General features: G+C 40.7%; 1 protein-coding gene across 2 annotated transcripts; it reads left to right on the forward strand.

Moving 5' to 3' along the window:
- The first annotated feature begins 13,769 nt into the window (after nucleotides 1–13,769).
- On the forward strand, nucleotides 13,770–26,332 carry rpz4 (rapunzel 4). Of its 2 annotated transcripts, none has more exons than XM_062064084.1 (2): nucleotides 13,770–13,891; nucleotides 24,936–26,332. In XM_062064084.1, the coding sequence occupies exon 2, from the start codon at nucleotides 24,951–24,953 to the stop codon at nucleotides 26,118–26,120; it is 1,170 nt and encodes a 389-aa protein (XP_061920068.1). In that variant the 5' UTR covers nucleotides 13,770–13,891; nucleotides 24,936–24,950; the 3' UTR covers nucleotides 26,121–26,332. The 2 variants fall into 2 exon arrangements, with proteins under 2 accessions (XP_061920068.1, XP_061920067.1); XM_062064083.1 differs by having other exon boundaries at nucleotides 13,773–13,891; nucleotides 24,933–26,332.
- The last annotated feature ends 650 nt before the right edge of the window (nucleotides 26,333–26,982 follow it).

Raw genomic sequence — 26,982 nt, forward strand, 5'->3', positions numbered from 1 at the left:
TAAAAATATATAAGCTTTATGAACCTTGGGTTAGGTGAACGGTCTTTTGGGCTGAGTGATTGTGTGTGTTGATCAGGTGTTTGAATTGTATTGGCGTGTTCTATGGAGCTAGGAGCTAGCATAGGAGCTAGGAGCTAGCATAACAAACACGCAGGTGTTTTTATGCAGGATTAATTTGTGGCATATTAAATATAAGCCTGGTTGTGTTGTGGCTAATAGAGTATATATATGTCTTGTGTTTATTTACTGTTGTAGTCATTCCCAGCTGAATATCAGGTCACCCCCGGCTCTCACAGCATCTTCCCTATCTGAATAGCTTCAACTCCCCACTAGTCCTTCACTTGCACTTTACTCATCCACAAATCTTTCATCCTCGCTCAAATTAATGGGGAAATTGTCGCTTTCTCGGTCCGAATCTCTCTCACTTCATGCGGCCATCATTGTTACCAATAGGGAACTTTGCGTATATGTTCAACTGACAACGTCACGCTACTTCCGGTAGGGGCAAGCCTTTTTTTAATCAGATACCAAAAGTTGCAATCTTTATCGTCGTTGTTCTCTACTAAATCCTTTCAGCAAAAATATGGCAATATCGCGAAATGATCAAGTATGACACATAGAATAGATCTGCTATCCCCGTTTAAATTAAAAAAAATCATTTCAGTAGGCCTTTAAAGTCTCACACTTGAACAACTACATACAGGAAACCATGAAACCTGAACAAAACATCCTTGAAATCATAAAAGATTTGTATTCACTTCTAAATCCACCATCACTCGCTTCAAATACGCCACAGACGACTTCACCCCAGACTGGATGAGGTGAGGAAGAAAGGTCTTATTTCCATAATTGTGTGTTGAGATGTGATGAAATAAAGTGTGTGCATGTTAAATACTCTGGGATAGTTTTGCTTCCTGCCAGTAGCAACCACTTGTTTATGGATGTAAAGGCCAGGCTAATCTAATGTGCTTTGTCTTTTCTCAGCACAAATGTGATTTAACGAGGCTGCGCCGCGACGTCTAATTTCATTTCCCCGTTTGCACCCGAGTCAGCATTTCCTGCCCGCAGAGTTGGGGTTATTACCCCGCAGACCAGCTGCAAAGTGCTGAGCTCTGCAGTTTGGGAGCGTTCATCATTGTTGAGGCGTTTCATATCTCGGCACATCGGGACTCTCTTTAGCAGCTGGACTGCGAGTGGAGGCCAACCGCAAAGATTGTGACCTGTGATTAATAACACACCCGTGTATTATGTTTTGTTACAAGGCTTTTAACCCCTTAACTAACAACCAACCTCAAACCTGGTGACCAACACTAACCTTAAGTCTAATTCATTTTTCATTTTCAATGGTTAACTTTTACAACTGTGCCATCAGCAGTGTCCTCACTTACGGCTTTTTAGTGCGGTTTGCTAGCCGCACTAAAGCGAACCAACAGGCCCTCCAGCGAGTGGTTGAAGCGGCGGGGAAAATTACAAGGACGATACTCCCAGAGATGAGTGCCATGTACACAACTCGCTGCCTAAAGCGAGTACACAACATCCTGAAAGACAGATACCACCCAGCACATGGCCTCTTCAACCTGTTACCCTCTGGAAGAAGGTATAGAGCAGGGGTCACCAACCTTTTTGAAAGCAAGAGCTACTTCTTGGGTAGTGATTAATGCGAAGGGCTACCAGTTTGATACACACTTAAAAAAATTGCCAGAAATAGCCAATTTGCTCAATTTACCTTTAACTCTATGTTATTATTAATAATTAATGATATTTACACTTAATTGAACGGTTTAAAAGAGGAGAAAACACGAAAAAAATGACAATTACATTTTGAAACATAGTTTATCTTCAATTTCGACTCTTTAAAATTCAAAATTCAACCGAAAAAAAGAAGAGAAAAACTTAAAAAAAGAATTTATGGAACATCATTAGTAATTTTTCCTGATTAAGATTAATTTTAGAATTTTGATGAAATGTTTTATATAGGTTAAAATCCAATCTACACTTTGTTAGAATATATAACAAACAATATATAACAAACAAAGTTATATTTCTAACAAAGACAAATCATTATTTCTTCTAGATTTTCCAGAACAAAAATTTTAAAAGAAAATCAAAAGACTTTGAAATAAGATTTAAATTTGATTCTACAGATTTTCTAGATTTGCCAGAATAATTTTTTTGAATTTTAATCATAATAAGTTTGAAGAAATATTTCACAAATATTCTTCGTCGAAAAAACAGAAGCTAAAATGAAGAATTAAATTAAAATGTATTTATTATTCTTTACAATAAAAAATGTTTTTTTACTTGAACATTGATTTAAATTGTCCGGAAAGAAGAGGAAGGAATTTAAAAGGTAAAAAAGGTATATGTGTTTAAAAATCCTAAAATCATTTTTAAGGTTTTATTTTTTCTCTAAAATTGTCTTTCTGAAAGTTATAAGGAGCAAAGTAAAACAATTAATGAATTTATTTAAACAAGTGAAGACCAAGTCTTTAAAATATTTTCTTGGATTTTCAAATTCTATTTGAGTTTTGTCTCTCTTAGAATTAAAAATGTAGGGCAAAGCGAGACCAGCTTGCTAGTAAATAAATACAATTTAAAAAATAGAGGCAGCTCACTGGTAAGTGCTGCTATTTGAGCTATTTTTAGAACAGGCCGGCGGGCTACTCATCTGGTCCTTACGGGCTACCTGGTGCCCGCGGGCACCGCGTTGGTGACCCCTGGTATAGATGGATTCGCGCCAGGACCAGCAGAATGTCTCACAGTCTGTATCCCCAGGCTGTGAGACTGCTAAATGAACAGCCTGCCCCTTTGCTGCCCCGGACCATCTCATTACCTCACTCTTCACCACCTCAATAATTGTGCTCTGGACACTGCATTACTGCAACATCAACGTAACACCCATCAGACATCTGACTGTTCCCACCCCCACACCCCCTTTATTCGCCATCTTCCTGACAATGCTAAACTGTGAACTATGGTCAACCTGCACTTTAATGCAGTTTCTATGCCGCTGGACAAAGCTCAAACAAAATCTCGTTGACATGTATGACTTAAGTGTTATTATGCCATCCACAACGGAACCACTTTTTAGTCTGCCAAAGGTCTGACTCTGGCAGGCTAATGTGCTGGGGGGGATCCAGACGCAAGAAAAGGTAGTCTTGCAAGACGGTCTTTCAAAAGGGAGGTATGTTAACTAACTAAGATAGATATGTTAACAGTCTTTCAAAAGGGAGGTATGTTAACTAACTAAGATAGATATGTTAACAGTCTTTCATAAGGGAGGTATGTTAACTAACTAAGATAGATATGTTAACAGTCTTTCAAAAGGGCGGTATGTTAACTAACTAAGATAGATATGTTAACAGTCTTTCATAAGGGCGGTATGTTAACTAACTAAGATAGATATGTTAACAGTCTTTCATAAGGGCGGTATGTTAACTAACTAAGATAGATATGTTAACAGTCTTTCATAAGGGCGGTATGTTAACTAACTAAGATATGTTAACAGTCTTTCAAAAGGGAGGTATGTTAACTAACTAAGATATGTTAACAGTCTTTCAAAAGGGAGGTATGTTAACTAACTAAGATAGATATGTTAACAGTCTTTCAAAAGGGCGGTATGTTAACTAACTAAGATAGATATGTTAACAGTCTTTCATAAGGGCGGTATGTTAACTAACTAAGATAGATATGTTAACAGTCTTTCATAAGGGAGGTATGTTAACTAACTAAGATAGACATGTTAACAGTCTTTCATAAGGGAGGTATGTTAACTAACTAAGATAGATATGTTAACAGTCTTTCATAAGGGCGGTATGTTAACTAACTAAGATAGATATGTTAACAGTCTTTCATAAGGGAGGTATGTTAACTAACTAAGATAGATATGTTAACAGTCTTTCATAAGGGAGGTATGTTAACTAACTAAGATAGACATGTTAACAGTCTTTCATAAGGGAGGTATGTTAACTAACTAAGATAGATATGTTAACAGTCTTTCATAAGGGCGGTATGTTAACTAACTAAGATAGACATGTTAACAGTCTTTCATAAGGGAGGTATGTTAACTAACTAAGATAGACATGTTAACAGTCTTTCATAAGGGAGGTATGTTAACTAACTAAGATAGACATGTTAACAGTCTTTCATAAGGGAGGTATGTTAACTAGCTAAGATAGATATGTTAACAGTCTTTCATAAGGGAGGTATGTTAACTAACTAAGATAGACATGTTAACAGTCTTTCATAAGGGAGGTATGTTAACTAACTAAGATAGACATGTTAACAGTCTTTCATAAGGGCGGTATGTTAACTAACTAAGATATGATAACAGTCTTTCATAAGGGCGGTATGTTAACTAACTAAGATAGACATGTTAACAGTCTTTCATAAGGGCGGTATGTTAACTAACTAAGATAGACATGTTAACAGTCTTTCATAAGGGCGGTATGTTAACTAACTAAGATAGACATGTTAACAGTCTTTCATAAGGGCGGTATGTTAACTAACTAAGATAGACATGTTAACAGTCTTTCATAAGGGAGGTATGTTAACTAGCTAAGATAGATATGTTAACAGTCTTTCATAAGGGAGGTATGTTAACTAACTAAGATAGACATGTTAACAGTCTTTCATAAGGGAGGTATGTTAACTAACTAAGATAGACATGTTAACAGTCTTTCATAAGGGCGGTATGTTAACTAACTAAGATATGATAACAGTCTTTCATAAGGGCGGTATGTTAACTAACTAAGATAGACATGTTAACAGTCTTTCATAAGGGCGGTATGTTAACTAACTAAGATAGACATGTTAACAGTCTTTCATAAGGGCGGTATGTTAACTAACTAAGATAGACATGTTAACAGTCTTTCATAAGGGCGGTATGTTAACTAACTAAGATAGACATGTTAACAGTCTTTCATAAGGGCGGTATGTTAACTAACTAAGATAGACATGTTAACAGTCTTTCATAAGGGAGGTATGTTAACTAACTAAGATAGACATGTTAACAGTCTTTCATAAGGGCGGTACACTGATTCACTTTGGCTGCTTTGCAACTGCTGGATAGATACTGGACTCTCCATTTACAAACCCCACTTTATACAAACTTGTCCATTTACGAACCACAGACTGAATGAAAATATGTTTAGTTGTACGAACCTTGTCTCATCCAACCTTTGTACACATCCATTGCTTATCCATCTCCCATCAGCAGAGCAGTGCTGTCGTTAGCTACTGGGCTAATTGCTGCTTTGTGTGCTTTTAAGTGTTTTTGTTTTTTTTAGCATTTTTACGCCATTTTTCAAGTTTTTCCAACTCCACATGAGTCATGTTATGTGTACTTTATACTATCCTTAGTTTATTGTCCATTTCTGTTTTCAGCACCCTCTTTAGTTTTGTGCGTTGCCATGGCTGCTGGTTCCCTACACCTGCCTTTGATTAGTGGTCGAGACACTCACATGCTCCTGATCACTAATCAGAGAGCTATTTATAGCTGCGTCGCCATCATTCAGGCTAAGTAGATTATTTCATGTTTACTAGCTTCTTGCTTCGACCCTTGTGCTAGTCCTTTGTTGCCATGGGCACCTTTTCCTTTTTGTATTTTTTTTGCCTTTGTCATTGAAATAAATCATCTTCTTACCTGCACGCTGCTACCTGACGCCCCTTCCGAAATGACCACCGCAAAAGAACCCGACCCGAACATAATGAGTCCAAAGGAAGCAACGGACCAGCGATTTGGGGTTTGAACCTTCAGGAAGTCTCCACAGAGTTGTCGACACTCCTTCCCCTCGGTTCCACTTGACGTCAAGAAGATTAACCAACAAGGTGAAGTGGATTGAATTTTCCGTTCCTAATCATTTTTTGTGACCTGGCTGTTCACGTTAAGGAGTTTTGTGATTTCAAAGGTGAGTGCGCCACAGTGCTAGTGACAGTGTGTTTGCATGAGCAATGACATCTTGCTCGTTGTCTTTGTGTGTTGTGACTGTGCGTCGTAGTGGCACATATTAGGCTCAGAGCTCATTTAGATATGATTTGCGTATTTAAATGGAGGCACACCAACACGTGCGCTCAATTCCCCGTTGATTGCAATGTACCAAAGAAATGCACAAGCTTTTGATTGATTGATTGATTGAGACTTTTATTAGTAGGTTGCACCGTGAAGTACATATTCCGTACAATCGACCACTAAATGGTAACACCCCAATAAGTTGTTTAAGTCGGGGTCCACTTAAATTGATTCATGATACGGATATATACTATCAGATATATACTATCATCATAATACAGTCATCACACAAGATAATCACATTGAATTATTTATATTATTTACAATGCGGGGTGTGGAGGGGGGGGGGTAGGTTTGGTTGTTATCATCAGTCATCAACAATTGAGAACAGAGAAATGGATATTGGAACAGTGTAGGTCTGACTTGGTAGGATATGGACATCAAGTAGTGGACATAGAGAGAGCGAGAGAGAGAGAGAGAGAGAGAGAGAGAGAGAGAGAGAGAGATCAGAAGGCATAAGAAAAAGTATCTGCATTTGATTGTTTACATTTGATTATTAGCAATCCGGGGAGGGTGTTAGTTAAGGGTTGTAGCTGCCTGAAGGGGAACTTTTATTGCGGTTTTGAAGGAGGATAGAGATGCCCTTTCTTTTATACCTGTTGGGAGCGCATTCCACATTGATGTGGCATAGAAAGAGAATGAGTTAAGACCTTTGTTAGATCGGAATCTGGGTTTAACGTGGTTAGTGGAGCTTTAAAAGCCTACTGAAAGCCACTACTACCGACCACGCAGTCTGATAGTTTATATATCAATGATGAAATCTTAACATTATAACACATGCCAATACGGCCGGGTTAACTTATAAAGTGACATTTTAAATTTGCCGCTAAACTTCCGGTTCGAAACGCCTCTGAGGATGACGTATGCGCGTGACGTAGACCGGGGAACACGGGTATGCCTTCCACATTGAAGCCGATACGAAAAAGCTCTGTTTTCATTTCATAATTCCACAGTATTCTGGACATCTGTGTTCGTGAATCTGTTGCAATTATGTTCATTGCATTATGGAGAAGGAAGCTGAGCAAGCAAAGAAGAAAGTTGTCGGTGCGAAATGGACGTATTTTTCGAACGTAGTCAGCAACAACAGTACACAGCCGGCGCTTCTTTGTTTACATTCCCGAAAGATGCAGTCAAGATGGAAGAACTTGGATAACAGAGACTCTAACCAGGAGGACTTTTGACTTCGATACACAGACGCCTGTAGAGAACTGGGACAACACAGACTCTTACCAGGATTACTTTGATTTGGATGACAAAGACGCAGACGTGCTACTGTGAGTATGCAGCTTTGGCTTCTAAACATTTGATCGCTTGACCGTATGTGCGCAACTTTTTTTTGCGTATGTACGTAACTTTTTAAAAATATATAAGCTTTATGAACCTTGGGTTAGGTGAACGGTCTTTTGGGCTGAGTGATTGTGTGTGTTGATCAGGTGTTTGAATTGTATTGGCGTGTTCTATGGAGCTAGGAGCTAGCAGAGGAGCTAGGAGCTAGCATAACAAACACGCAGGTGTTTTTATGCAGGATTAATTTGTGGCATATTAAATATAAGCCTGGTTGTGTTGTGGCTAATAGAGTATATATATGTCTTGTGTTTATTTACTGTTGTAGTCATTCCCAGCTGAATATCAGGTCACCCCCGCCTCTCACAGCATCTTCCCTATCTGAATAGCTTCAACTCCCCACTAGTCCTTCACTTGCACTTTACTCATCCACAAATCTTTCATCCTCGCTCAAATTAATGGGGAAATTGTCGCTTTCTCGGTCCGAATCTCTCTCACTTCATGCGGCCATCATTGTAAACAATAGGGAACTTTGCGTATATGTTCAATTAACTACGTCACGCTACTTCCGGTAGGGGCAAGCCTTTTTTTTATCAGATACCAAAAGTAGCAATCTTTATCGTCGTTGTTCTATACTAAATCCTTTCAGCAAAAATATGGCAATATCGCGAAATGATCAAGTATGACACATAGAATGGATCTGCTATCCCCGTTTAAATTTAAAAAAATCATTTCAGTAGGCCTTTAATACATCTGTTGGTTTTCTGGATTTGAGCGTACACAATTTCTTAGTAAGAAATCCACATAAGTTTTAATACATGAGACCGCAGGTCCCTTTGTCTGATCCAGGTGTTTAAGGCTCGATGTTGGGGGATAACACACCGACAGCTCACTCTTCTAGCAGACTAAAGAGGGTTTCAAACACTTTTTGGTCCGTTTTGATTGGCATGTTGACGTTGAATTAGATCCAACATGTGCAATTGTTGATCTGTCGGAGAGGATTCACCTCTCTTGATGATAAATGAATACATAAAAGATGAGTGATATGACAAGAAAAGGTTTAAAGGCCTACTGAAAAGATTTTTTTTAATTTAAACGGGAATAGCAGATCCATTCTATGTGTCATACTTGATCATTTCGCGATATTGCCATATTTTTGCTGGAAGGATTTAGTAGAGAAAATCGACGATAAAGTTCGCAACTTTTGCTCGCTGATAAAAAAAAAGCCTTGCCTGTAGCGGAAGTAGCGTGACGTCACAGGAGCTAGTATTCCTCACAATTCCCCGTTGTTTACAATGGAGCGAGAGAGATTCGGACCGAGAAAGTGACGATTACCCCATTAATTTGAGCGAGGATGAAAGATTCGTGGATGAGGAACGTTACAGTGAAGGACTTGAGAGGCAGTGATGGACGTATCTTTTTTCGCTCTGACCGTAACTTAGGTACAAGCTGGCTCATTGGATTCCACACTCTCTCCTTTTTCTATTGTGGATCACGGATTTGTATTTTAAACCACTTGGGATACTATATCCTCTTGAAAACGAGAGTCGAGAACGCGAAATGGACATTCAGTGCCTTTTATCTCCACGACAATACATCGGCGAAATGCTTTAGCTACGAGCTAACGCGATAGCATCGTGCTTTAACTGCATATAGAAACAAAAAAATAAACCCCTGACTGCAAGTATAGATAGAAAATCAACAATACTATTAAACCGTGGACATGTAAATACACGGTTAATGCTTTCCAGGCTGGCGAAGGTTAACAATGCTGTGCTAACGACGCCATTGAAGCTAACTTAGCAACTTAGCAACCGGACCGCACAGAGCTATGCTAAAAACATTAGCTCTCCACCTACGCCAGCCAGCCCTCGTCTGCTCATCAACACCCGTGCTCACCTGCGTTCCAGCGATCGGCAGAAGGACGAAGGACTTCACCCGATGCGTTTGGCGGCCCGGAGACGTAGGAAGTCAAGGTGAGGTCAGCGGCTGGCGCGGCTAGCGCGGCTAGTGATGGAACGAGATATTTTCCATATATCTATATTTTGTGTTATTTTTTACTTCCGTAGTCATATTACAAAACAGCTAGTGCTTTTCCAAATTGTCTGGTTAGTAAAAGGTTGACTGTGTGTTTGAGGCCTTGGAGCTTCTGGAATGCAAGCGGTAGACAAAACAAGAGGGTGGAAGACACAGGAAGAGTGAGAGGAAGGCAGACCGATCTGGACCGGGCTAGGGAACGCTTGGGTGCTGGATTGGTCTCATTATTGCCAAAGCTTTGACAATAAACAACGAAATACCAACTACTGCTTTTGGTGGTCAATTTAACATCAGCTTATTTGCCATTAAAAGAACTTGGGAGTGGACAGCAGACTTTGACTTCCTTGGGAGGAAGAGCTGATCGACGCAACACTAGCGCTCCAACAAAGTCCTCCTGGTTGTGTTGCTGTAGTCCGCTGCTAATACACCGATCCCACCTACAACTGTCTTCTTTGCAGCCTTCATTGTTCATTAAACAAATTGCAAAAGATGTCCAGAATACTGTGGAATTATGAAATGAAAACAGAGCTTTTTGTATAGGATTCTACGGGGTACCATAACTTCCGTTACTCGGACTTCGTCACGCACATACGTCATCATACCGCGACGTTTCAGCCGGATATTTCCCGGGAAATTTTAAATGTCACTTTATAAGTTAACCCGGCCGTATTGGCATGTGTTGCAATGTTAAGATTTCATCATTGATATATAAACTATCAGACTGCGTGGTCGCTAGTAGTGGCTTTCAGTAGGCCTTTAAATGTTGATGCTCACAACACACAGCAGACATGCTTCTTTCCTTAAAACAATATGAATATGGTATTTCTTTTGAAAATGGATATCAAAATGCTTTGATTTTGTAATGTGGGGAAAGTTTGGCCAGCATTGAAGTAGCTTATTAGCGGTGGAGGAGATGCATCCTCACATTTTGTGTCCGAGCAGAGTGGAGGCACGCCGCTCTGAAAGCCAGTGGATTCATTAGTGGTCATGCGGCCTTCGCCAAGGTAGCAAATATTGATCCAGAAGCCCGCCTCTCCTAAAAGGTTGGTGCAGACCGCCATGATGGGAAGAGCATCCATATACTGAGAAGATCTACCATCACACTGCGGTCAACTAGAGGATTTATTCAGTAAGAAGGTGTTTACAGACAGAGGGCGCTGTCCACTTGTAATATTCATTGACTCACTGTAGCAGCCAGCTGATGATGTTGTGTCCAGGCCAGGTTTCGTAGATAAAGATGTAGGTGCTGGAGGATGTCAACTTATTATAAAGCATGCAAATATGATGAACAAAGAATCTCCTGACGGAATCTAGCGTCCAATATCAATATTTCATGAACAAACGAAAGAGCGGATGGAAGCAAGAGCGTCAGAGTGGCCTCGCAGGGTTGAGCGGATCGATGCCAGGGTCGCTCTGGCAGCCCGTCTAGGCGCATCCCTGAGCTCAGGTTAATGTTATTAGGCCTCAACGAGCAGCCCGCCTGCTCTTCCAGTGTTCTAATTGTATAAAAAGCCTTGACACGTGTGTGTACCGACTGCTGGTTACAGATCACCACTTCAAGAACACTCTTCCATAGAAGGCTTGGAAGTAGGACTTATTGGACAACAACGTCACGCTACCATAGCAATGGTACAACACTGGCAATGTAACACCAACAACAATGCCGGTAACATAACTTCGCTCATAACTGTAACAACAAACGTAATGTATCAGGGGTAGCGTAAAATTGGTAAGAGTAACAACGGTGACGTAACATTGGAGACAACAATAAATGGAGCAATGGTAACAAAAACAAAGGCTTTTGTTTTTAATGTTTTGTATTGTCTTTTTTATTGTGTGTAATGGATCTTAAGGTCTGCAATAAAGATTGATGATGATGATGGTGATTAAAGGTAACCGTTACGCAACAGCAGTAACATGACGACAATAATCATAATAATAATAATAATAAAGTCAATGACTTCACCATAAAAGTGGGTGACATTGTTATCACCAGGAAAGATGAGGTCACCTACCTAGGTTCCATTCTAGAGGCTAACCTTTCCTGTGATAAAATGGCAACCAAGGTAATCAAAAAGGTCAACCAACGAACCAGATTTCTCTACAGAATCTCCTCTCTGGTCAATAAAAGCACCATGAGGATTCTGGCGGGAACTCTCGTTCAACCCTTTTTCGATTACGCATGCACTTCCTGGTACCCTAGCACCTCCAAAACCCTCAAATCTAAACTCCAAACATCTCAGAACAAGCTAGTCAGGTTACTTCTAGACCTCCACCCCAGATCACACCTCACTCCTACCCACTTCTCCAAAGTGGGCTGGCTCAAGGTGGAGGACAGAGTTAAACAACTTGCACTGAGCCTGGTCTATAAAATCCGCTACACCTCCCTGATACCAAAGTACATGTCAAACTACTTCCTTAACGTAAATGACCGCCATAACCACAACACCAGGGGGAGCTCCACTAACCACGTTAAACCCAGATTCCGAACTAACAAAGGTCTTAACTCATTCTCTTTCTATGCCACATCAATGTGGAATGCACTCCCAACAGGTATAAAAGAAAGGGCATCTCTATCCTCCTTCAAAACCGCAATAAAAGTTCACCTCCAGGCAGCTACAACCCTAAACTAACACCCTCCCCGGATTGCTAATAATCAAATGTAAACAATCAAATGCAGATACTTTTTCTTTTTCTTATGCCTTCTGATCTCTCTCTCTCTCTCTCTCTCTCTCTCTCTCTCTCTCTCTCTCTCTCTCTCTCTCTCTCTCTCTCTCTCTCTCTCTCTATGTCCACTACTTGATGTCCATACCCCCCCCCCCCTCCACACCCCTGATTGTAAATAATGTAAATAATTCAATGTGATTATCTTGTGTGATGACTGTATTATGATGATAGTATATCTGATAGTATATATCTGTATCATGAATCAATTTAAGTGGACCCCGACTTAAACAAGTTGAAAAACGTATTCGGGTGTTACCATTTAGTGGTCAATTGTACGGAATATGTACTTCACTGTGCAACCTACTAATACAAGTCTCAATCAATCAATCAAAAACAACCATAACCTAACAACAATAACATAACTGACTGTAGTTACAGTAGCAACGGTAATGGCAACAAAAATTGTTACACACATTCTAAGTGGAGGAGTTCAAGTACCTGGGAGTCTTGTTCACGAGTGAGGGAAGAGTGGATGGTGAGATGGACAGGCGGATCGGTGCGGCGTCTTCAGTAATGCGGACGCTGTATTGAACCGTTGTGGTGAAGAAGGAGCTGAGCCGGAAGGCAAAGCTCTCAATTTAGCGGTCGATCTACGTTCCCATCCTCACCTATGGTCATGAGTTTTGGGTTATGAGCAAAAGGACAAGATCACGGGTACAAGCGGCCCAAATGAGTTTCCTCCGCCGGGTGGCGGGTCTCTCCCTTAGAGATAGGGTGAGAAGCTCTGTCATCCAGGAGGAACTCAAAGTAAAGCCGCTGCTCCTCCACATGGAGAGGAGCCAGATGAGGTGGTTCGGGCATCTGGTCAGGATGCCACCAGAAAGCCTCCCTAGGGAGGTGTTTAGGGCACGTCCGACCGGTAGGAGGCTACGGGGAAGACCCAGGACACGTTGGGAAGACTATGTCTCCCGGCTGGCCTGGGAACGCCCCCGGGAGGAGCTGGACCAAGTGGCTGGGGAGAGGGAAGTCTGGGCTTCTCTGCTTAGGCTGCTGCCCCCGCGACCCCACCTTGGATAAGCGGAAGAAAATGGATGGATGGACATTTTAAGTGCCATAACTTACAAAACTCATTTGAATTTCAAGTTTTGTTGGGCTTTTGCTGCATTTTTTTCCCCATAACTTTGTGTTTGAACTTCCAATTGTACCATTTTTCCATTCAAAATGCCCCAAATATGGTGTTGTGTGTCAGAGCAAGACCCCTGTTGATGTTTAAGACCAAAGATCATTATGTGTTGATTTTGTCAGCATCCTTTATTTATGTATTTTTCTTTCAATACAATGTAACATGTTGAGGTGTTTTTTTTTTTTACTACATAAATGTTTTAAAGACTTTAAAGTCTTCCATCAAAGTGAGAAGAATGCTGCAATAAAAGGTTGAGCCACGCCCACTATTATATGTATTGGCAGCCTACTTCCGGGTTGATGGAGGATGACGTAGTGTCAAGTAACGCTAACACGGGCAGGACTGTACCATCTGTATTCCAGTGAAGGGGGCGCGCTTCCTTTGTGACTGACAATCAAATACACACCCCTTTCAGTATTTGTAATAAAACAACGCCGTTATCATAAACAACTACTTTTGAGTACTTTTCAGTTAAGTTAGTAGTGGCAGAGCGGCGAGAAAAGTCACTCGTTGAGTGCCCCCGTCCATGTTGGGTGCGCCGCTGTGACGTCACGATCACGTGACCAGAAAAACGAAAAGGCCGAGTCGATAAAAACATTTTTGTTGCCAACTTTTCCTCCGCAACTTTTTTTTCTGTTGATTTTAAAGAGGTGAGTTCTGCTATCTTGGCTTCAAACTTATCGCTAAGAATGTTCTCTGATACGATCAAACACTTTTAACCGACTTTTGTTTTCGTCTCTTGCTAAATAATCGATGTCAAGTGTTTAAAGTCTAAAATGTCCTTTACGTTGTCAAGTGTCGTCACGTGGTCATACGACGTGTACTTTGTTCCAACAAAGACATATTTACTGTAAAACAAGCAAACTATTTATTAAGGCCAACTTTTCTGGGCGTTGGTTGCCTGCCTGCTTGAACTGGTCTTCTTCCGGGTGCTTCTTTGACGTTGTACATCGAACATCTTTCATCTAGCATCTTTCATCTGCGTGTTGACTCTCTGGAGCTAAGAGCCGGTCTACGAGAAGGATCGATTCATTTGTAACGATGGATACATTTGCCATGAACAGTTTGTTAGCTTTCAGCGGCGAGACTAGACTCGAATAGAGATGTGACGTGCGCGAACGAGTCGACTCTTTCGAACGGCTCTTTTAAGTGAACGATTCGTTTGGGAGCCGTTTATTATGCACATTTGGCGTGGGCAATTGCCCACTCTGCGCATGCGTGCCGCCGACAACTGGATTCTAAAATGAGTCAGAGTTCTGCACTTTTTCTGTATTGTTGCCTTCACAGTCATTATGAAAGACATGACGACGGATGGAATTTTGTTTGTGCTTTCTAAATATTAAATACATGCCATCAAAAGTCTGCTTACAATGACAACCAATGTTTTTTTTGATTGATTGATTGAGACTTTTATTAGTAGGTTGCACAGTGAAGTACATATTCCGTACAATTGACCACTAAATGGTAACACCCCGAATAAGTTTTTCAACTTGTTTAAGTCGGGGTCCACTTAAATTGATTCATGATACAGATATATACTATCATATATACTATCATCATAATACAGTCATCACACAAGATAATCACATTGAATTATTTACATTATTTACAATCAGGGGGGTGGGGGGGGGGGGGTATGGACATCAAGTAGTGGACATAGAGAGAGAGAGAGAGAGAGAGATGAGAGAGAGAGAGAGAGAGAGAGAGAGAGAGAGAGAGAGAGAGAGAGAGAGAGAGAGATCAGAAGGCATAAGAAAAAGAAAAAGTATCTGCATTTGATTGTTTACATTTGATTATTAGCAATCCGGGGAGGGTGTTAGTTTAGGGTTGTAGCTGCCTGGAGGTGAACTTTTATTGCGGTTTTGAAGGAGGATAGAGATGCCCTTTTCTTTTATACCTGTTGGGAGTGCATTCCACATTGATGTGGCATAGAAAGAGAATGAGTTAAGACCTTTGTTAGTTCGGAATTTGGGTTTAACGTGGTTAGTGGAGCACCCCCTGGTGTTGTGGTTATGGCGGTCATTTACGTTAAGGAAGTAGTTTGACGTGTACTTCGGTATCAGGGAGGTGTAGCGGATTTTATAGACTAGGCTCAGTGCAAGTTGTTTAACTCTGTCCTCCACCTTGAGCCAGCCCACTTTAGAGAAGTGGGTAGGAGTGAGGTGTGATCTGGGGTGGAGGTCTAGAAGTAACCTGACTAGCTTGTTCTGGGATGTTTGGAGTTTAGATTTGAGGGTTTTGGAGGTGCTAGGGTACCAGGAGGTGCATGCGTAATCGAAAAAGGGTTGAACGAGAGTTCCCGCCAGAATCCTCGAGGTGCTTTTGTTGACCAGAGAGGAAATTCTGTAGAGAAATCTCGTTCGTTGGTTAACCTTTTTGATTACCTTGGTTGCCATTTTGTCACAGGAAAGGTTAGCCTCTAGAATGGAACCTAGGTAGGTTGGTAGGTATGTATTTTGTTATAAACTAATGTAGGGCACATTCATAATAACATGTACCGTATTTTCCGTCACATTGAAATGTCCTTATTTTGGAAGGAAAAGCACTGTACTTTTCAATGAAGATAACTTTAAACTAGTCTTAACTTTAAAGAAATACACTCTATACCAGGGGTCGGCAACCCAAAATGTTGAAAGAGCCATATTGGACCAAAAATACAAAAACAAATCTGTCTGGAGCCGCAAAAAATTAAAAGCCATATTACATACAGATAGTGTGTCATGAGATATAAATTGAATTAAGAGGACTTAATGACCTCAAATATAGCTACAAATGAGGCATAATGCTGCAATGTGTACATATAGCTAGCCTAAATAGCATGTTAGCATCGATTAGCTTGCAGTCATGCACTGACCAAATATGTCTGACTAGCACTCCACACAAGTCAATAACATCAACAAAACTCACCTTTGTGCACTCATGCACAACGTTAAAAGTTTGGTGGACAGAATGAGACAGAAAAAGAAGTGGCATAAAACCCGTCCTAGAAAGTCGGAGAAAGTTATACTTGTAAACAAACTACGGTGAGTTCAAGGACCGCCAAAATTAGTAGGACAAAACGGCGCTCGCCAAATACTCGAATCAGTGAAGCATGTTTAATATAAACAGTGTGCTTTATAACAATTAGGGAGGTTTGTGTCATGTTTGTCCTCCTACGGAAACCATATTAAAACAAAAACTTTTTTTTTTTCCTCATCTTTTTTCCATTTTTCATACATTTTTAAAAAAGCTCCTGAGAGCCACTAGGGCGGCGCTAAAGAGCCGCATGCGGCTCTAGAGCCGCGGGTTGCTGACCCCTGCTCTATACATTGCTAATGTGGTAAATGACTATTCTAGCTGCAAATGTCTGCTTTTTGGTGCAATATCTACATAGGCCCATTTCCAGCAACTATCACTCCAGTGTTCTAATGGTACAATGTGTTTGCTCAGAAGGCTAATTGAAAGAAGAAAAAAAAGAAGGCTAATTGATGATTAGAAAACCCTCGTGCAATCATGTTCACACATCTGAAAACAGTTTAGCTCGTTGCAGAAGCTACAAAACTGACCTTCCTTTGAGCAGATTGAGTTTCTGGAGCATCACATTTGTGGGGTCAATTAAACGCTCAAAATGGCCAGAAAAAGAGAACTTTCATCTGAAACTCGACAAGTCTATTCTTGTTCTTAGAAATGAAGGCTATTCCACAAAATTGTTTGGCTGACCCCAAACTTTTGAACGGTAGTGTATTTCAAAACGTTGTTCATATATAAGGCACACCGGATTATAAGGCGCACCTATGCATCCATTAGATGGAGCTGCGCTAAAGGGAATGTCAACAAAACAGTCAGATAGGTCAGTCAAACTTTATTAATAGTTTCCAAACCAGCGTTCTGACAACTCTGTTCACGTCCAAAATGAATAAGCAGCTGTTTTATTATTTTCCCCGAGGTAAAGTCAGTGACATGGTGTTTTGTTTATCTTTTAACAACAGCAAGGTATAACATGTAGTGCAACATTTATATCACATAGTGGAGGGGAACGTTTCCCTCATTCAATAAACAGGTAAAAAACAGTGATGCTGTTACGGTAAATCAAACGTTAGTGTAATCACAATATAGTAATACTGCAAAGCAATAACAATATATCAATAACTCAACGTTGCTCAAACGTTAATGTCACACAAATAAACATGTAAAGCTCACTTTATGAAGTTATTCCTCATCCACGAATCCCTCAAATTCTTCTTCTTCAGTGTCCAAATTAAACACCATTGATTGGTTTGTTAAATTATCTCGCTGCTGCTCTGTTCCCGTGTTTTACTGCGTGACTGATCGGCTTAAGTTTAAACTCTGCGTCGTAAGCGTGTCTCTTAATAGGAGCCATTTTGGGGTTAGAAGCGCTTCTTCTTCTACGGGGGAAAATGAAGTTGGTGGCCGTTTACTGTAGTTGCAAGACCTAAACTTTATGAAAATGAAGTTTAGTTTTGTTGTGGCTCAACATTGGTCCATATATAAGGCGCACCGGATTATAAGGCGCACTGTCAGCTTTTGAGAAAATTGGAGGTTTTTAGGTGCGGAAAATACGGTAATATTTACATATGTTGCTCATTTTAAGCATAGAATAGAAGGCCTTTTATTGTCACTATACACAGGTACAATGAGATTAAAAAGCAACTCCAGTATCAGTGCGACAGTCTACAAATATGCAAAACATAGGAAGAAAAGAAAGACAAATAGTGCAAAAGGAGGTAAGGTGCACAGTCCAGTCCTGAGAACGAATGTTCAGAATGTGTTGTTTACAGGAATAAATATTATACTATATACCAGGGGTCCCCAAACTACAGCCCGCGGGCCAGGTCCGGCCCGCCAGCGTCCAAAATCAGGCCAGCGGGAAGTCCCAAGTATAAAAAAAAAAAAAGTTTTTTAAATTTTTTTCTCTGTCTTTTCTTATCCACTTTGTACCGCTTGCTACTCACAGTGTCTCCTAGCCGCTCAGGCAAATCATATTGTCTAAAAATGCATTTTCTCATCGATAACGTGACATCACGCGCACGGAAATTGCGCTATATATATATATATATATATATATATATATATATATATATATATATATATATATATATATATATATATATATATATATATATATATATATATATATATATATATATATATATATATATATATATATATATATATATATATATATATATATTTGTATCTAATAAAAAAAAATCTATATATATATATATATATATATATATATACACTACCGTTCAAAAGTTTGGGGTCACATTGAAATGTCCTTATTTTTGAAGGAAAAGCACTGTACTTTTCAATGAAGATAACTTTAAACTAGTCTTAACTTTAAAAAAATACACTCTATACATTGCTAATGTGGTAAATGACTATTCTAGCTGCAAATGTCTGGTTTTTGGTGCAATATCTACATAGGTGTATAGAGGCCCGTTTCCAGCAACTATCACTCCAGTGTTCTAATGGTACAATGTGTTTGCTCATTGGCTCAGAAGGCTAATTGATGATTAGAAAACCCTTGTGCAATCATGTTCACACATCTGAAAACACTTTAGCTCGTTACAGAAGCTACAAAACTGACCTTCCTTTGAGCAGATTGAGTTTCTGGAGCATCACATTTGTGGGGTCAATGAAACGCTCAAAATGGCCAGAAAAAGAGAACTTTCATCTGAAACTCGACAAGTCTATTCTTGTTCTTAGAAATGAAGGCTCGAACACAAAATTGTTTGGGTGACCCCAAACTTTTGAACGGTAGTGTATATATAATATATATATATATAATATATATATATACATACATACATACACACACACAGCCTGGCCCCCGGCCAAATTGTTTTAACCCAATGCGGCCCCCGAGTCAAAAAGTTTGGGGACCCCTGCTATATACAGAAGCATTCAGATTGTGGGTGGAAAGTAAAAATTGCACATAGAGAGGTGCTAAACTATAAAATCAGTGCCTATGGGAGTTCACCGTGGTTATGGCTCTAGGGGGAAAAAACTGTTCTTGAGTCTGTTTGTCTTAGACCTGATGACCCTGTAGCACCTTTCTGAGGGCAGCAGGTCGAACAGGTCAAAGCTCTCCTTGATGATGTTGGTAGATCTGCTGAGGTGTAAATGTCTACCAGGGAGGGGAGAGGGCAGCCGATGATCCGCTCTGCTGCCTTTACCACTCTCTGGAGCCTCTCCCTGTCTGCAGCGGTGCAGCTGCCGTACCATGCTGTGATGCAGTATGTCAGCAGTTCTCTCAATGGATGAGTGGTAGAAGGTCAGCAGCAGGTTGGAGTCCAGGTTGTACTTCTTGAGGACTCTTAGGAAGTGGCAGTAGTGTTCTCTGACCAGGAGATGTTGTCAGAGATAAGGACCCAAGAAACCAGAAGGTGTGGACCCTCTCCACAAACTCACACTTGATGATTAATGTATTCATTTAAAAAATGCATCATGAAATTTGCTTTTTTTTAACATCGCTGCAGACTTCATGAGCGCCAACAAACATAATAAAACATCACTTACCTTACAATGTCTGCTGTCATTAGGATGCCGACTGCTAGGATGTTCATATATTCCCATTTAGATGAAGAATGACTCGTAATCCTCACGAAGAAAAGGGGGATGGAATCAAGCGTCTTTTCGTGTCGTCCTCGCCATTCCCGGGTCTAAATTGGTTGTCAAAGTCTACCAACTTGTCGGGTACGTCCTCGTCCTTCCACTATCCAGGTGAGAGGCATGATCTAGAGTAAAGTTTGACGAGCAAGGAAACAAGGAAGCAGCTAATCAGTCGATGATGTAAACATTGACAGTTTGCTGGGGATTAAACTATAAATAGTTTGTCTGCGTTAGCACTTATAATAACAATATCACTAATACTTGTTAATATTCAAGTCATGAAATGTAAATGGAGTATTGTTGGCGCTTTTTGGATGGTTATTTATTGGGTTTTATGGGCGGAATAGACAACCTCCAATTGTAGCGGGACTTTTATTCACATTTATTTACGAGATAGAATAGATATATATATATATTTATTGTTTTAATACATCCGTCATCATGTCTTTCATTGTCATCGTGTAAATTCCAAGAAAGTGCAGTTCTCCTTTAAAGGAAACTTGGCAGCTTTTTTTCATTAAATTAAACAAAATATAGTTTTACTTATCAAAATAGAGGAATTCGTATATATTTTTGAAAACTATTATTTTTAATTGTATTTATTTTTATTCACTTTTGGGGTTTGTTATCCTAATGGGTTGTAGTTTACAAGTGTACACACACCGGACCGGCTATGGTAGTACAGTTTTGTACTCACATTTTTATGTCCTAATTTTTATTGAAGTTTTATTTTACTTTTTTATATCTTTTAATGCATTTTTTGTTTTGTTTTTAATATTTTTTCTATATTGTTAAAATGCTAAACATTTTCGTAGGTGATGGAAAATTCAAAGAAGTGATGTCACTGCCAAAGAATGTTGCTCCCTCTGAGGGCGTCTTGATTGGTTTCTAGACTTCCATGGGGCTGACTTGATTGGTTTCTGGGCTGACTTGATTGGTTTCTAGACTTCCATGGGGCTGACTTGATTGGTTTCTAGACTTCCATGGGGCTGACTTGATTGGCTTCTAGACTTCCATGGGGCTGACTTGATTGGTTTCTAGACTTCCATTGGGCTGACTTGATTGGCTTGGTTTCTAGACTTCCATTGGGCTGACTTGATTGGCTTCTAGACTTCCATGGGGCTGACTTGATTGGTTTCTAGACTTCCATGGGGCTGACTTGATTGGTTTCTAGACTTCCATGGGGCTGACTTGATTGGTTTCTAGACTTCCATGGGGCTGACTTGATTGGTTTCTGGGCTGACTTGATTGGTTTCTAGACTTCCATGGGGCTGACTTGATTGGGTTCTAGACTTCCATGGGGCTGACTTGATTGGTTTCTGGGCTGACTTGATTGGTTTCTAGACTTCCATGGGGCTGACTTGATTGGTTTCTAGATTTCCATGGGGCTGACTTGATTGGCTTCTAGACTTCCATGGGGCTGACTTGATTGGTTTCTAGACTTCCATTGGGCTGACTTGATTGGCTTCTAGACTTCCATGGGGCTGACTTGATTGGTTTCTAGACTTCCATGGGGCTGACTTGATTGGTTTCTAGACTTCCATGGGGCTGACTTGATTGGTTTCTAGACTTCCATGGGGCTGACTTGATTGGTTTCTAGACTTCCATGGGGCTGACTTGATTGGTTTCTAGACTTCCATGGCGCTGACTTGATTGGCTTCTAGACTTCCAAGGGGCTGACTTGATTGGTTTCTAGACTTCAATGGGGCTGACTTGATTGGTTTCTAGACTTCCATGGGGCTGACTTGATTGGTTTCTAGATTTCCATGGGGCTGACTTGATTGGTTTCTAGACTTCCATGGGGCTGACTTGATTGGTTTCTAGACTTCCATGGGGCTGACTTGATTGGTTTCTAGACTTCCATGGGGCTGACTTGATTGGTTTCTAGACTTCCATGGGGCTGACTTGATTGGTTTCTAGACTTCCATGGGGCTGACTTGATTGGTTTCTAGACTTCCATGGGGCTGACTTGATTGGCTTCTAGACTTCCAAGGGGCTGACTTGATTGGCTTCTAGACTTCCATTGGGCTGACTTGATTGGTTTCTAGACTTCCATGGGGCTGACTTGATTGGCTTCTAGACTTCCAAGGGGCTGACTTGATTGGTTTCTAGACTTCCATTGGGCTGACTTGATTGGTTTCTAGACTTCCAAGGGGCTGACTTGATTGGTTTCTAGACTTCCATTGGGCTGACTTGATTGGCTTCTAGACTTCCAAGGGGCTGACTTGATTGGTTTCTAGACTTCCATGGGGCTGACTTGATTGGCTTCTAGACTTCCAAGGGGCTGACTTGATTGGTTTCTAGACTTCCATGGGGCTGACCACGCCTGACTTGCAGCTCTCACCATGACAACTCCATGTCAATTAATCCTGCTGCAGGCTCTTTCTTTTCTTTCTTTAACAACATCTCAATATGGTATTGGTTTTAGAAATTAAAATATCAAAATGGCCTCCGCACCTTTTAAATGTTCTCGTGTGCGGCCCTCAGTGGAAAAGGTTTGGACATTCCTGGTCTAAATGGACTTACCTCAAATTGTAAACGCAAGGCAGCACTTATCATCATCAAAGGATACTATTATTATCACACTTCCTTCAAAAACTTTGATGCTACGTCACATTTTTGACATCTTTGTGACAAGCATACGACAAAGGTAGTCGTGCATTTAGTGGAAAACAAAATGTTTGTAAGAGCGGAGAAAGCTGCTATGTAATCACCCTTGCTTGACAAAACACCGATTATTCACCAAGCTTTGGACCATATTTAGACTGAGTGATAATTGGATGCTATATTTTATTTCTCTTTGATTGAAGGTTTGTAACTAAACTTTTCTAAATAGTTGAGGTGTGAAACAAAACCTGCTGGAGTTGAGTTTAAAAAGCGTCCTCTACCATAAGTTCAAAACAACTTTACATCAATGAAAAATGGGAAAATAGAGCAAAAAGGCACCATATAAAAGCTGAAATGTGTAAATCGTAATAATAACAAAGTTTTGTCTTTAAATGGGCATATAACTCTATCATTTTTGCATTTTTAACACAAAATATTGAAGTGGAACATTTGCAGCTCGTCAGTAAATCAAACAAATATGCCTAATATGAATTATTAAATTATAATGTGTTGATAACAGTCTTTCTGTGTGGAGTTTGCATCTTCTCCCTGTGACTGTGTGGGTTCTACTCCGGCTTCCTCCCACCTCCAAAGACATGCACCTGGGGTTAGGCCCCTCCCACCTCCAAAGACATGCACCTGGGGATAGGCCCCTCCCACCTCCAAAGACATGCACCTGGGGATAGGTTGACTGGCAACACTAACCCGTGACCCTGAGTGGGACAAGCGGTAGAAAATGGATGAATGGAGAATACATTATTCCCAACTATAATATACATTTATTTTGTACTGAAAAGCAGAATAAAATGTGCTGCAATTAATATTAGGTAACGTATTTTAAGGTTTTTAAACTATAATTACCCTCAATAGTCTTTTTGTATAGTGTGTATAATGACCGTAATCTTTGATTTTTTTAATGTTATTACTGAGAAATTACAGGAAATGCTGGGGTTTTTTTTGTTTTTTTTTTCAAAATAAAGTTTTACAATACTCAATTATTCGGGCTAAAATCAAATGGAATAGTTTTACTACGTACACTTCTGTGGCAATGGAGTCATTTGGTATGTTTCTGTATGTCCATTTGACTTTCAGATAGAAAGTTATTGTATAGAATTGGCATTGGGCTGCTAAATCCCCTGGAGATGGAGCAAGCGGGTATTTGACATGGCCTTGTTGCCGTGGCAACCTGGGAAGCGCTCTCGGGGGATGAGATGAATTGGATGCATAATTGGTCAAACGGTACTGTGCTTAAGGTCATATATTCTTTTATGTTAGGATGTTGACAGTTTGAAGCAGGGCTGTCCAAAGTTGGCTCCCGGGGCCATTTGCAGCCCACAGCTCATTTTCCAACGGCCCGTGGCACATTTTTAAAAATACTAAAAAACAAACCATTGAAAAGTGGAATATTATTTTACCATTTTTTATTATTATTCATACCATTGCCAAGACAGTAGATCCCAGTTATTCACTGGGATTATGTTACTCCAACTTAACAAATAGCAAAAAAATAAATAATGAACATATTCATAACTCCCACGCACACAAAATGCCTCTTTTTGTTACTCTGATTAGCATTTATTACACATTTTAAATGTAGTTTTACGCATGAAGAAAACATTGCAGTGTTACACAACATCACGTCCTCTCAAAGCATCTTCCTGCTGAAAAATGTTGTGCGAATTGACTTGTGATACAGTGCCCTCTGCTGGATTCATAAAGAGTATTGGCCGATACAATTGTTAATCCGATACGGTTTCGGCAAAAATCATAGTACATAGATTCTTTTGTAGTGTGGAATATTAGAAAAGGCTTGATCAAGTGAAATGAGTCGATACAATGGTAGTTAGGATGAATCTATGCTGTCTTTAAGTGGAAGTGGAGTAGAAATGTGTTTTGGCAACACCCAGTAGCAATAATAATTCATTAAAAGGATGCAGACACGTTTGTTACTGGATTCTTTCTGTCTTTCTTTGTATGTGTAAGTAATATGCAAATATCATCATTTGGTTTATATTGACAAATGTGCTGTTTTATTATTCAATGACAGATACTTAAGTGCGTCTAGCTTGTGTGCTATTGTGTGCTTAGCTGTTGTGCAGCTGCCGAATAGCCTAAACTACAAGAAAAGACCGACCATGTGTGCTTACTGGAGGACATTTAGATGTAAACACGCTGCTTGTATCGGCGCTGATATCATTTTAGATGCAAGCTGATATCCTCCGATACTTGTATTCTGCTGATATTGGACCATCCCCATCGGTTAGGATTCAAGTTACCATAAAATGACTTCTTTAGAATTGAAAGGAGATAAAGATATTATTCCTCTTGTTGACATTTAGTGCTTTTCTAGTCCAAGTCCAAGAAAAGCAGCTTGATTGAGACACTTGTGATTTAGGGCTATATAAATAAACATTGATTGATTGATTAAATGATTGATTTACTCACTTTGTCTTCATGTCGGTCTAGAAGCTGAGAGACGCCAAGATGACCGATCAGCTCCAGAGGGTCCTATCGGAGAAGAAGGACCTGGTGGAGACGGTGATGGAGGTCTTCGAGCAGGGCGCCGAGGTGGTGGCCAGCATCGCCGGCGACCTCTTCCCCATCTTCTCCATCGCCGCGCCCATCGTCAAGCTGGCGCTGGACAACGTGGAGTGCAAGGAGGCGGTCTACATGAAGGAGCAGTTCCAGAAGGTGCGCGACCGCCTGGAGGTGGTCTCGGAGCAGATGCAGAGGATCCACGAGGAGATCAAGAAGAGCGCCATGGACGCCGCCTACTTCTCTATAGAGGAGAACATCACCAACCAGTTCAGGAAGTACATGGACATCCTCAACGCCAAAGCCAAGTTCCGGGAGGTCAAGAAGAATCTCTTCCTGCAGCATTTTGACAAGACGGGCGGCGACAAGAACCTCCACGTTCTCTACAACGCCGTGATGGGCAGCACCTTCTCCGGGGAGCCCGTGCTGGAAGTTGTCCTTAATTACGAGGAGAAGAGTCGGCGGCCGACGGAGGACTTCTGTGCCAGGCTGAAGAACCTCTTCTGCGTGGGCATCATCGCACTGTTGGGCCACGCCGCCCTGAAGGGCTACGGCGAGGAGGATGCGCTCCTGAAAGACTGGAGCGACAAGATGAAGGAGGTCCAGGGCAAAATGAACGCCGTCATCGAGGATTGCGTCGTCAGCTTCCCCAAACAGGCAGAGCTGGATTCACGTCGGCTGGTGAGGGACAACCCGGGCTGGAGCAACCAGCAGCTGGCCGACGCCATCATAGACATGCTGAAGAAGAAGTACGACTGGGTCGGCTGGTCGGTGCGTGTCTTCAAGCCCCCCTCGGGTCTGTTTGCCAGGAAGAATTATCACTGCCCCGCGGGGAATAACCGCTTCCAGGTGCCCACGCCAAACGACAAACCCATCGTGGTGGTGTCTTTCAGCTCATCCCCAGAACCTGTGGACCACCACAAGATCCAGGAGCTGATCCACAGCCAGAAGAAGCTCGGCGCGGCGGCCGTGGCCGAGATGCTGTTTGAGGAGCTGCCCGGCTGTGCCATCCACACGGCAAAGGCCAGCAAGGACCTGGTCTGCACTTGGAGCTTCTCAGACGAGCTGCACTACTGGGGGCAGCACAGTAACTTGTACGTCTGCGTCCACTCGGCCTGAGACACCTTGCTGCACTTTTCACCTTCCTCACATTCCTGCTGCTGCTCACTGCTCCCCCTCACCTCCCCCTCACTTTTTTCTCGTAGAATTTGCCTCAATTTTGAAAAAATAACCACTTTTTCTTGTAATATTCCGACTTTATTCTCATAACATTGTGGATTTTTTTCCGTGATACGCCAACTTAAATCTCGTAAAATTCCAACTTTTTTCCTGCGATATTCCAACTTGCAATTTTTTTCCCCGTAAAATTTGCTACTCTTTTTAAAAAAAATTACTTTTTCTTGTAACAGTATGACGTTATTCCTGTAAATTGTTGACTCACAATATCGGGACTGGATTTCACTGAAGATCAAGAATGATTTTGTAACACGACTTCAACCGCCTAAAATGACAACTTCATCTCTCAGTACAACTTACATCTTTTTCTAGAACAATTTTAAATCTTACTGTTACAACTTTGTTGTGAAATACCAGTTTTTTCTCGTAAAATTCCGACTTTGTTCTGGTAAAATTGTGATATTTCAAATTGAATCTTATAAAGTTACGACTTCTTTCCTGTGATATTCCAACGTGCAACTTTTTTCTCGTGGAATTTGCCTCAATTTTGAAAAAAATAACCACTTTTTCTTGTAATATTCTGACCTTGTTCTGGTGAAATGAAAACCTTTTTCATTAAGATTAAAGATTAAAGTACCAATGATTGTCACACACACACTCGATGTGGTGTGATTGTGGCTTCAGTCTCGTTATTGTGTGGATTCTATTTTCCCTTATTTTGTACATCTATTGGGCCTAATCCTTTGTCATTTCAAAATAAAAGCTACGCCCTTCCAGTGACATTGAGCTGACGGCTTCCTTGTCT

The sequence above is a fragment of the Entelurus aequoreus genome, linkage group LG11 (assembly GCF_033978785.1).
Source record: "Entelurus aequoreus isolate RoL-2023_Sb linkage group LG11, RoL_Eaeq_v1.1, whole genome shotgun sequence".
Classification (NCBI taxonomy): Eukaryota; Metazoa; Chordata; class Actinopteri; order Syngnathiformes; family Syngnathidae; genus Entelurus; species Entelurus aequoreus.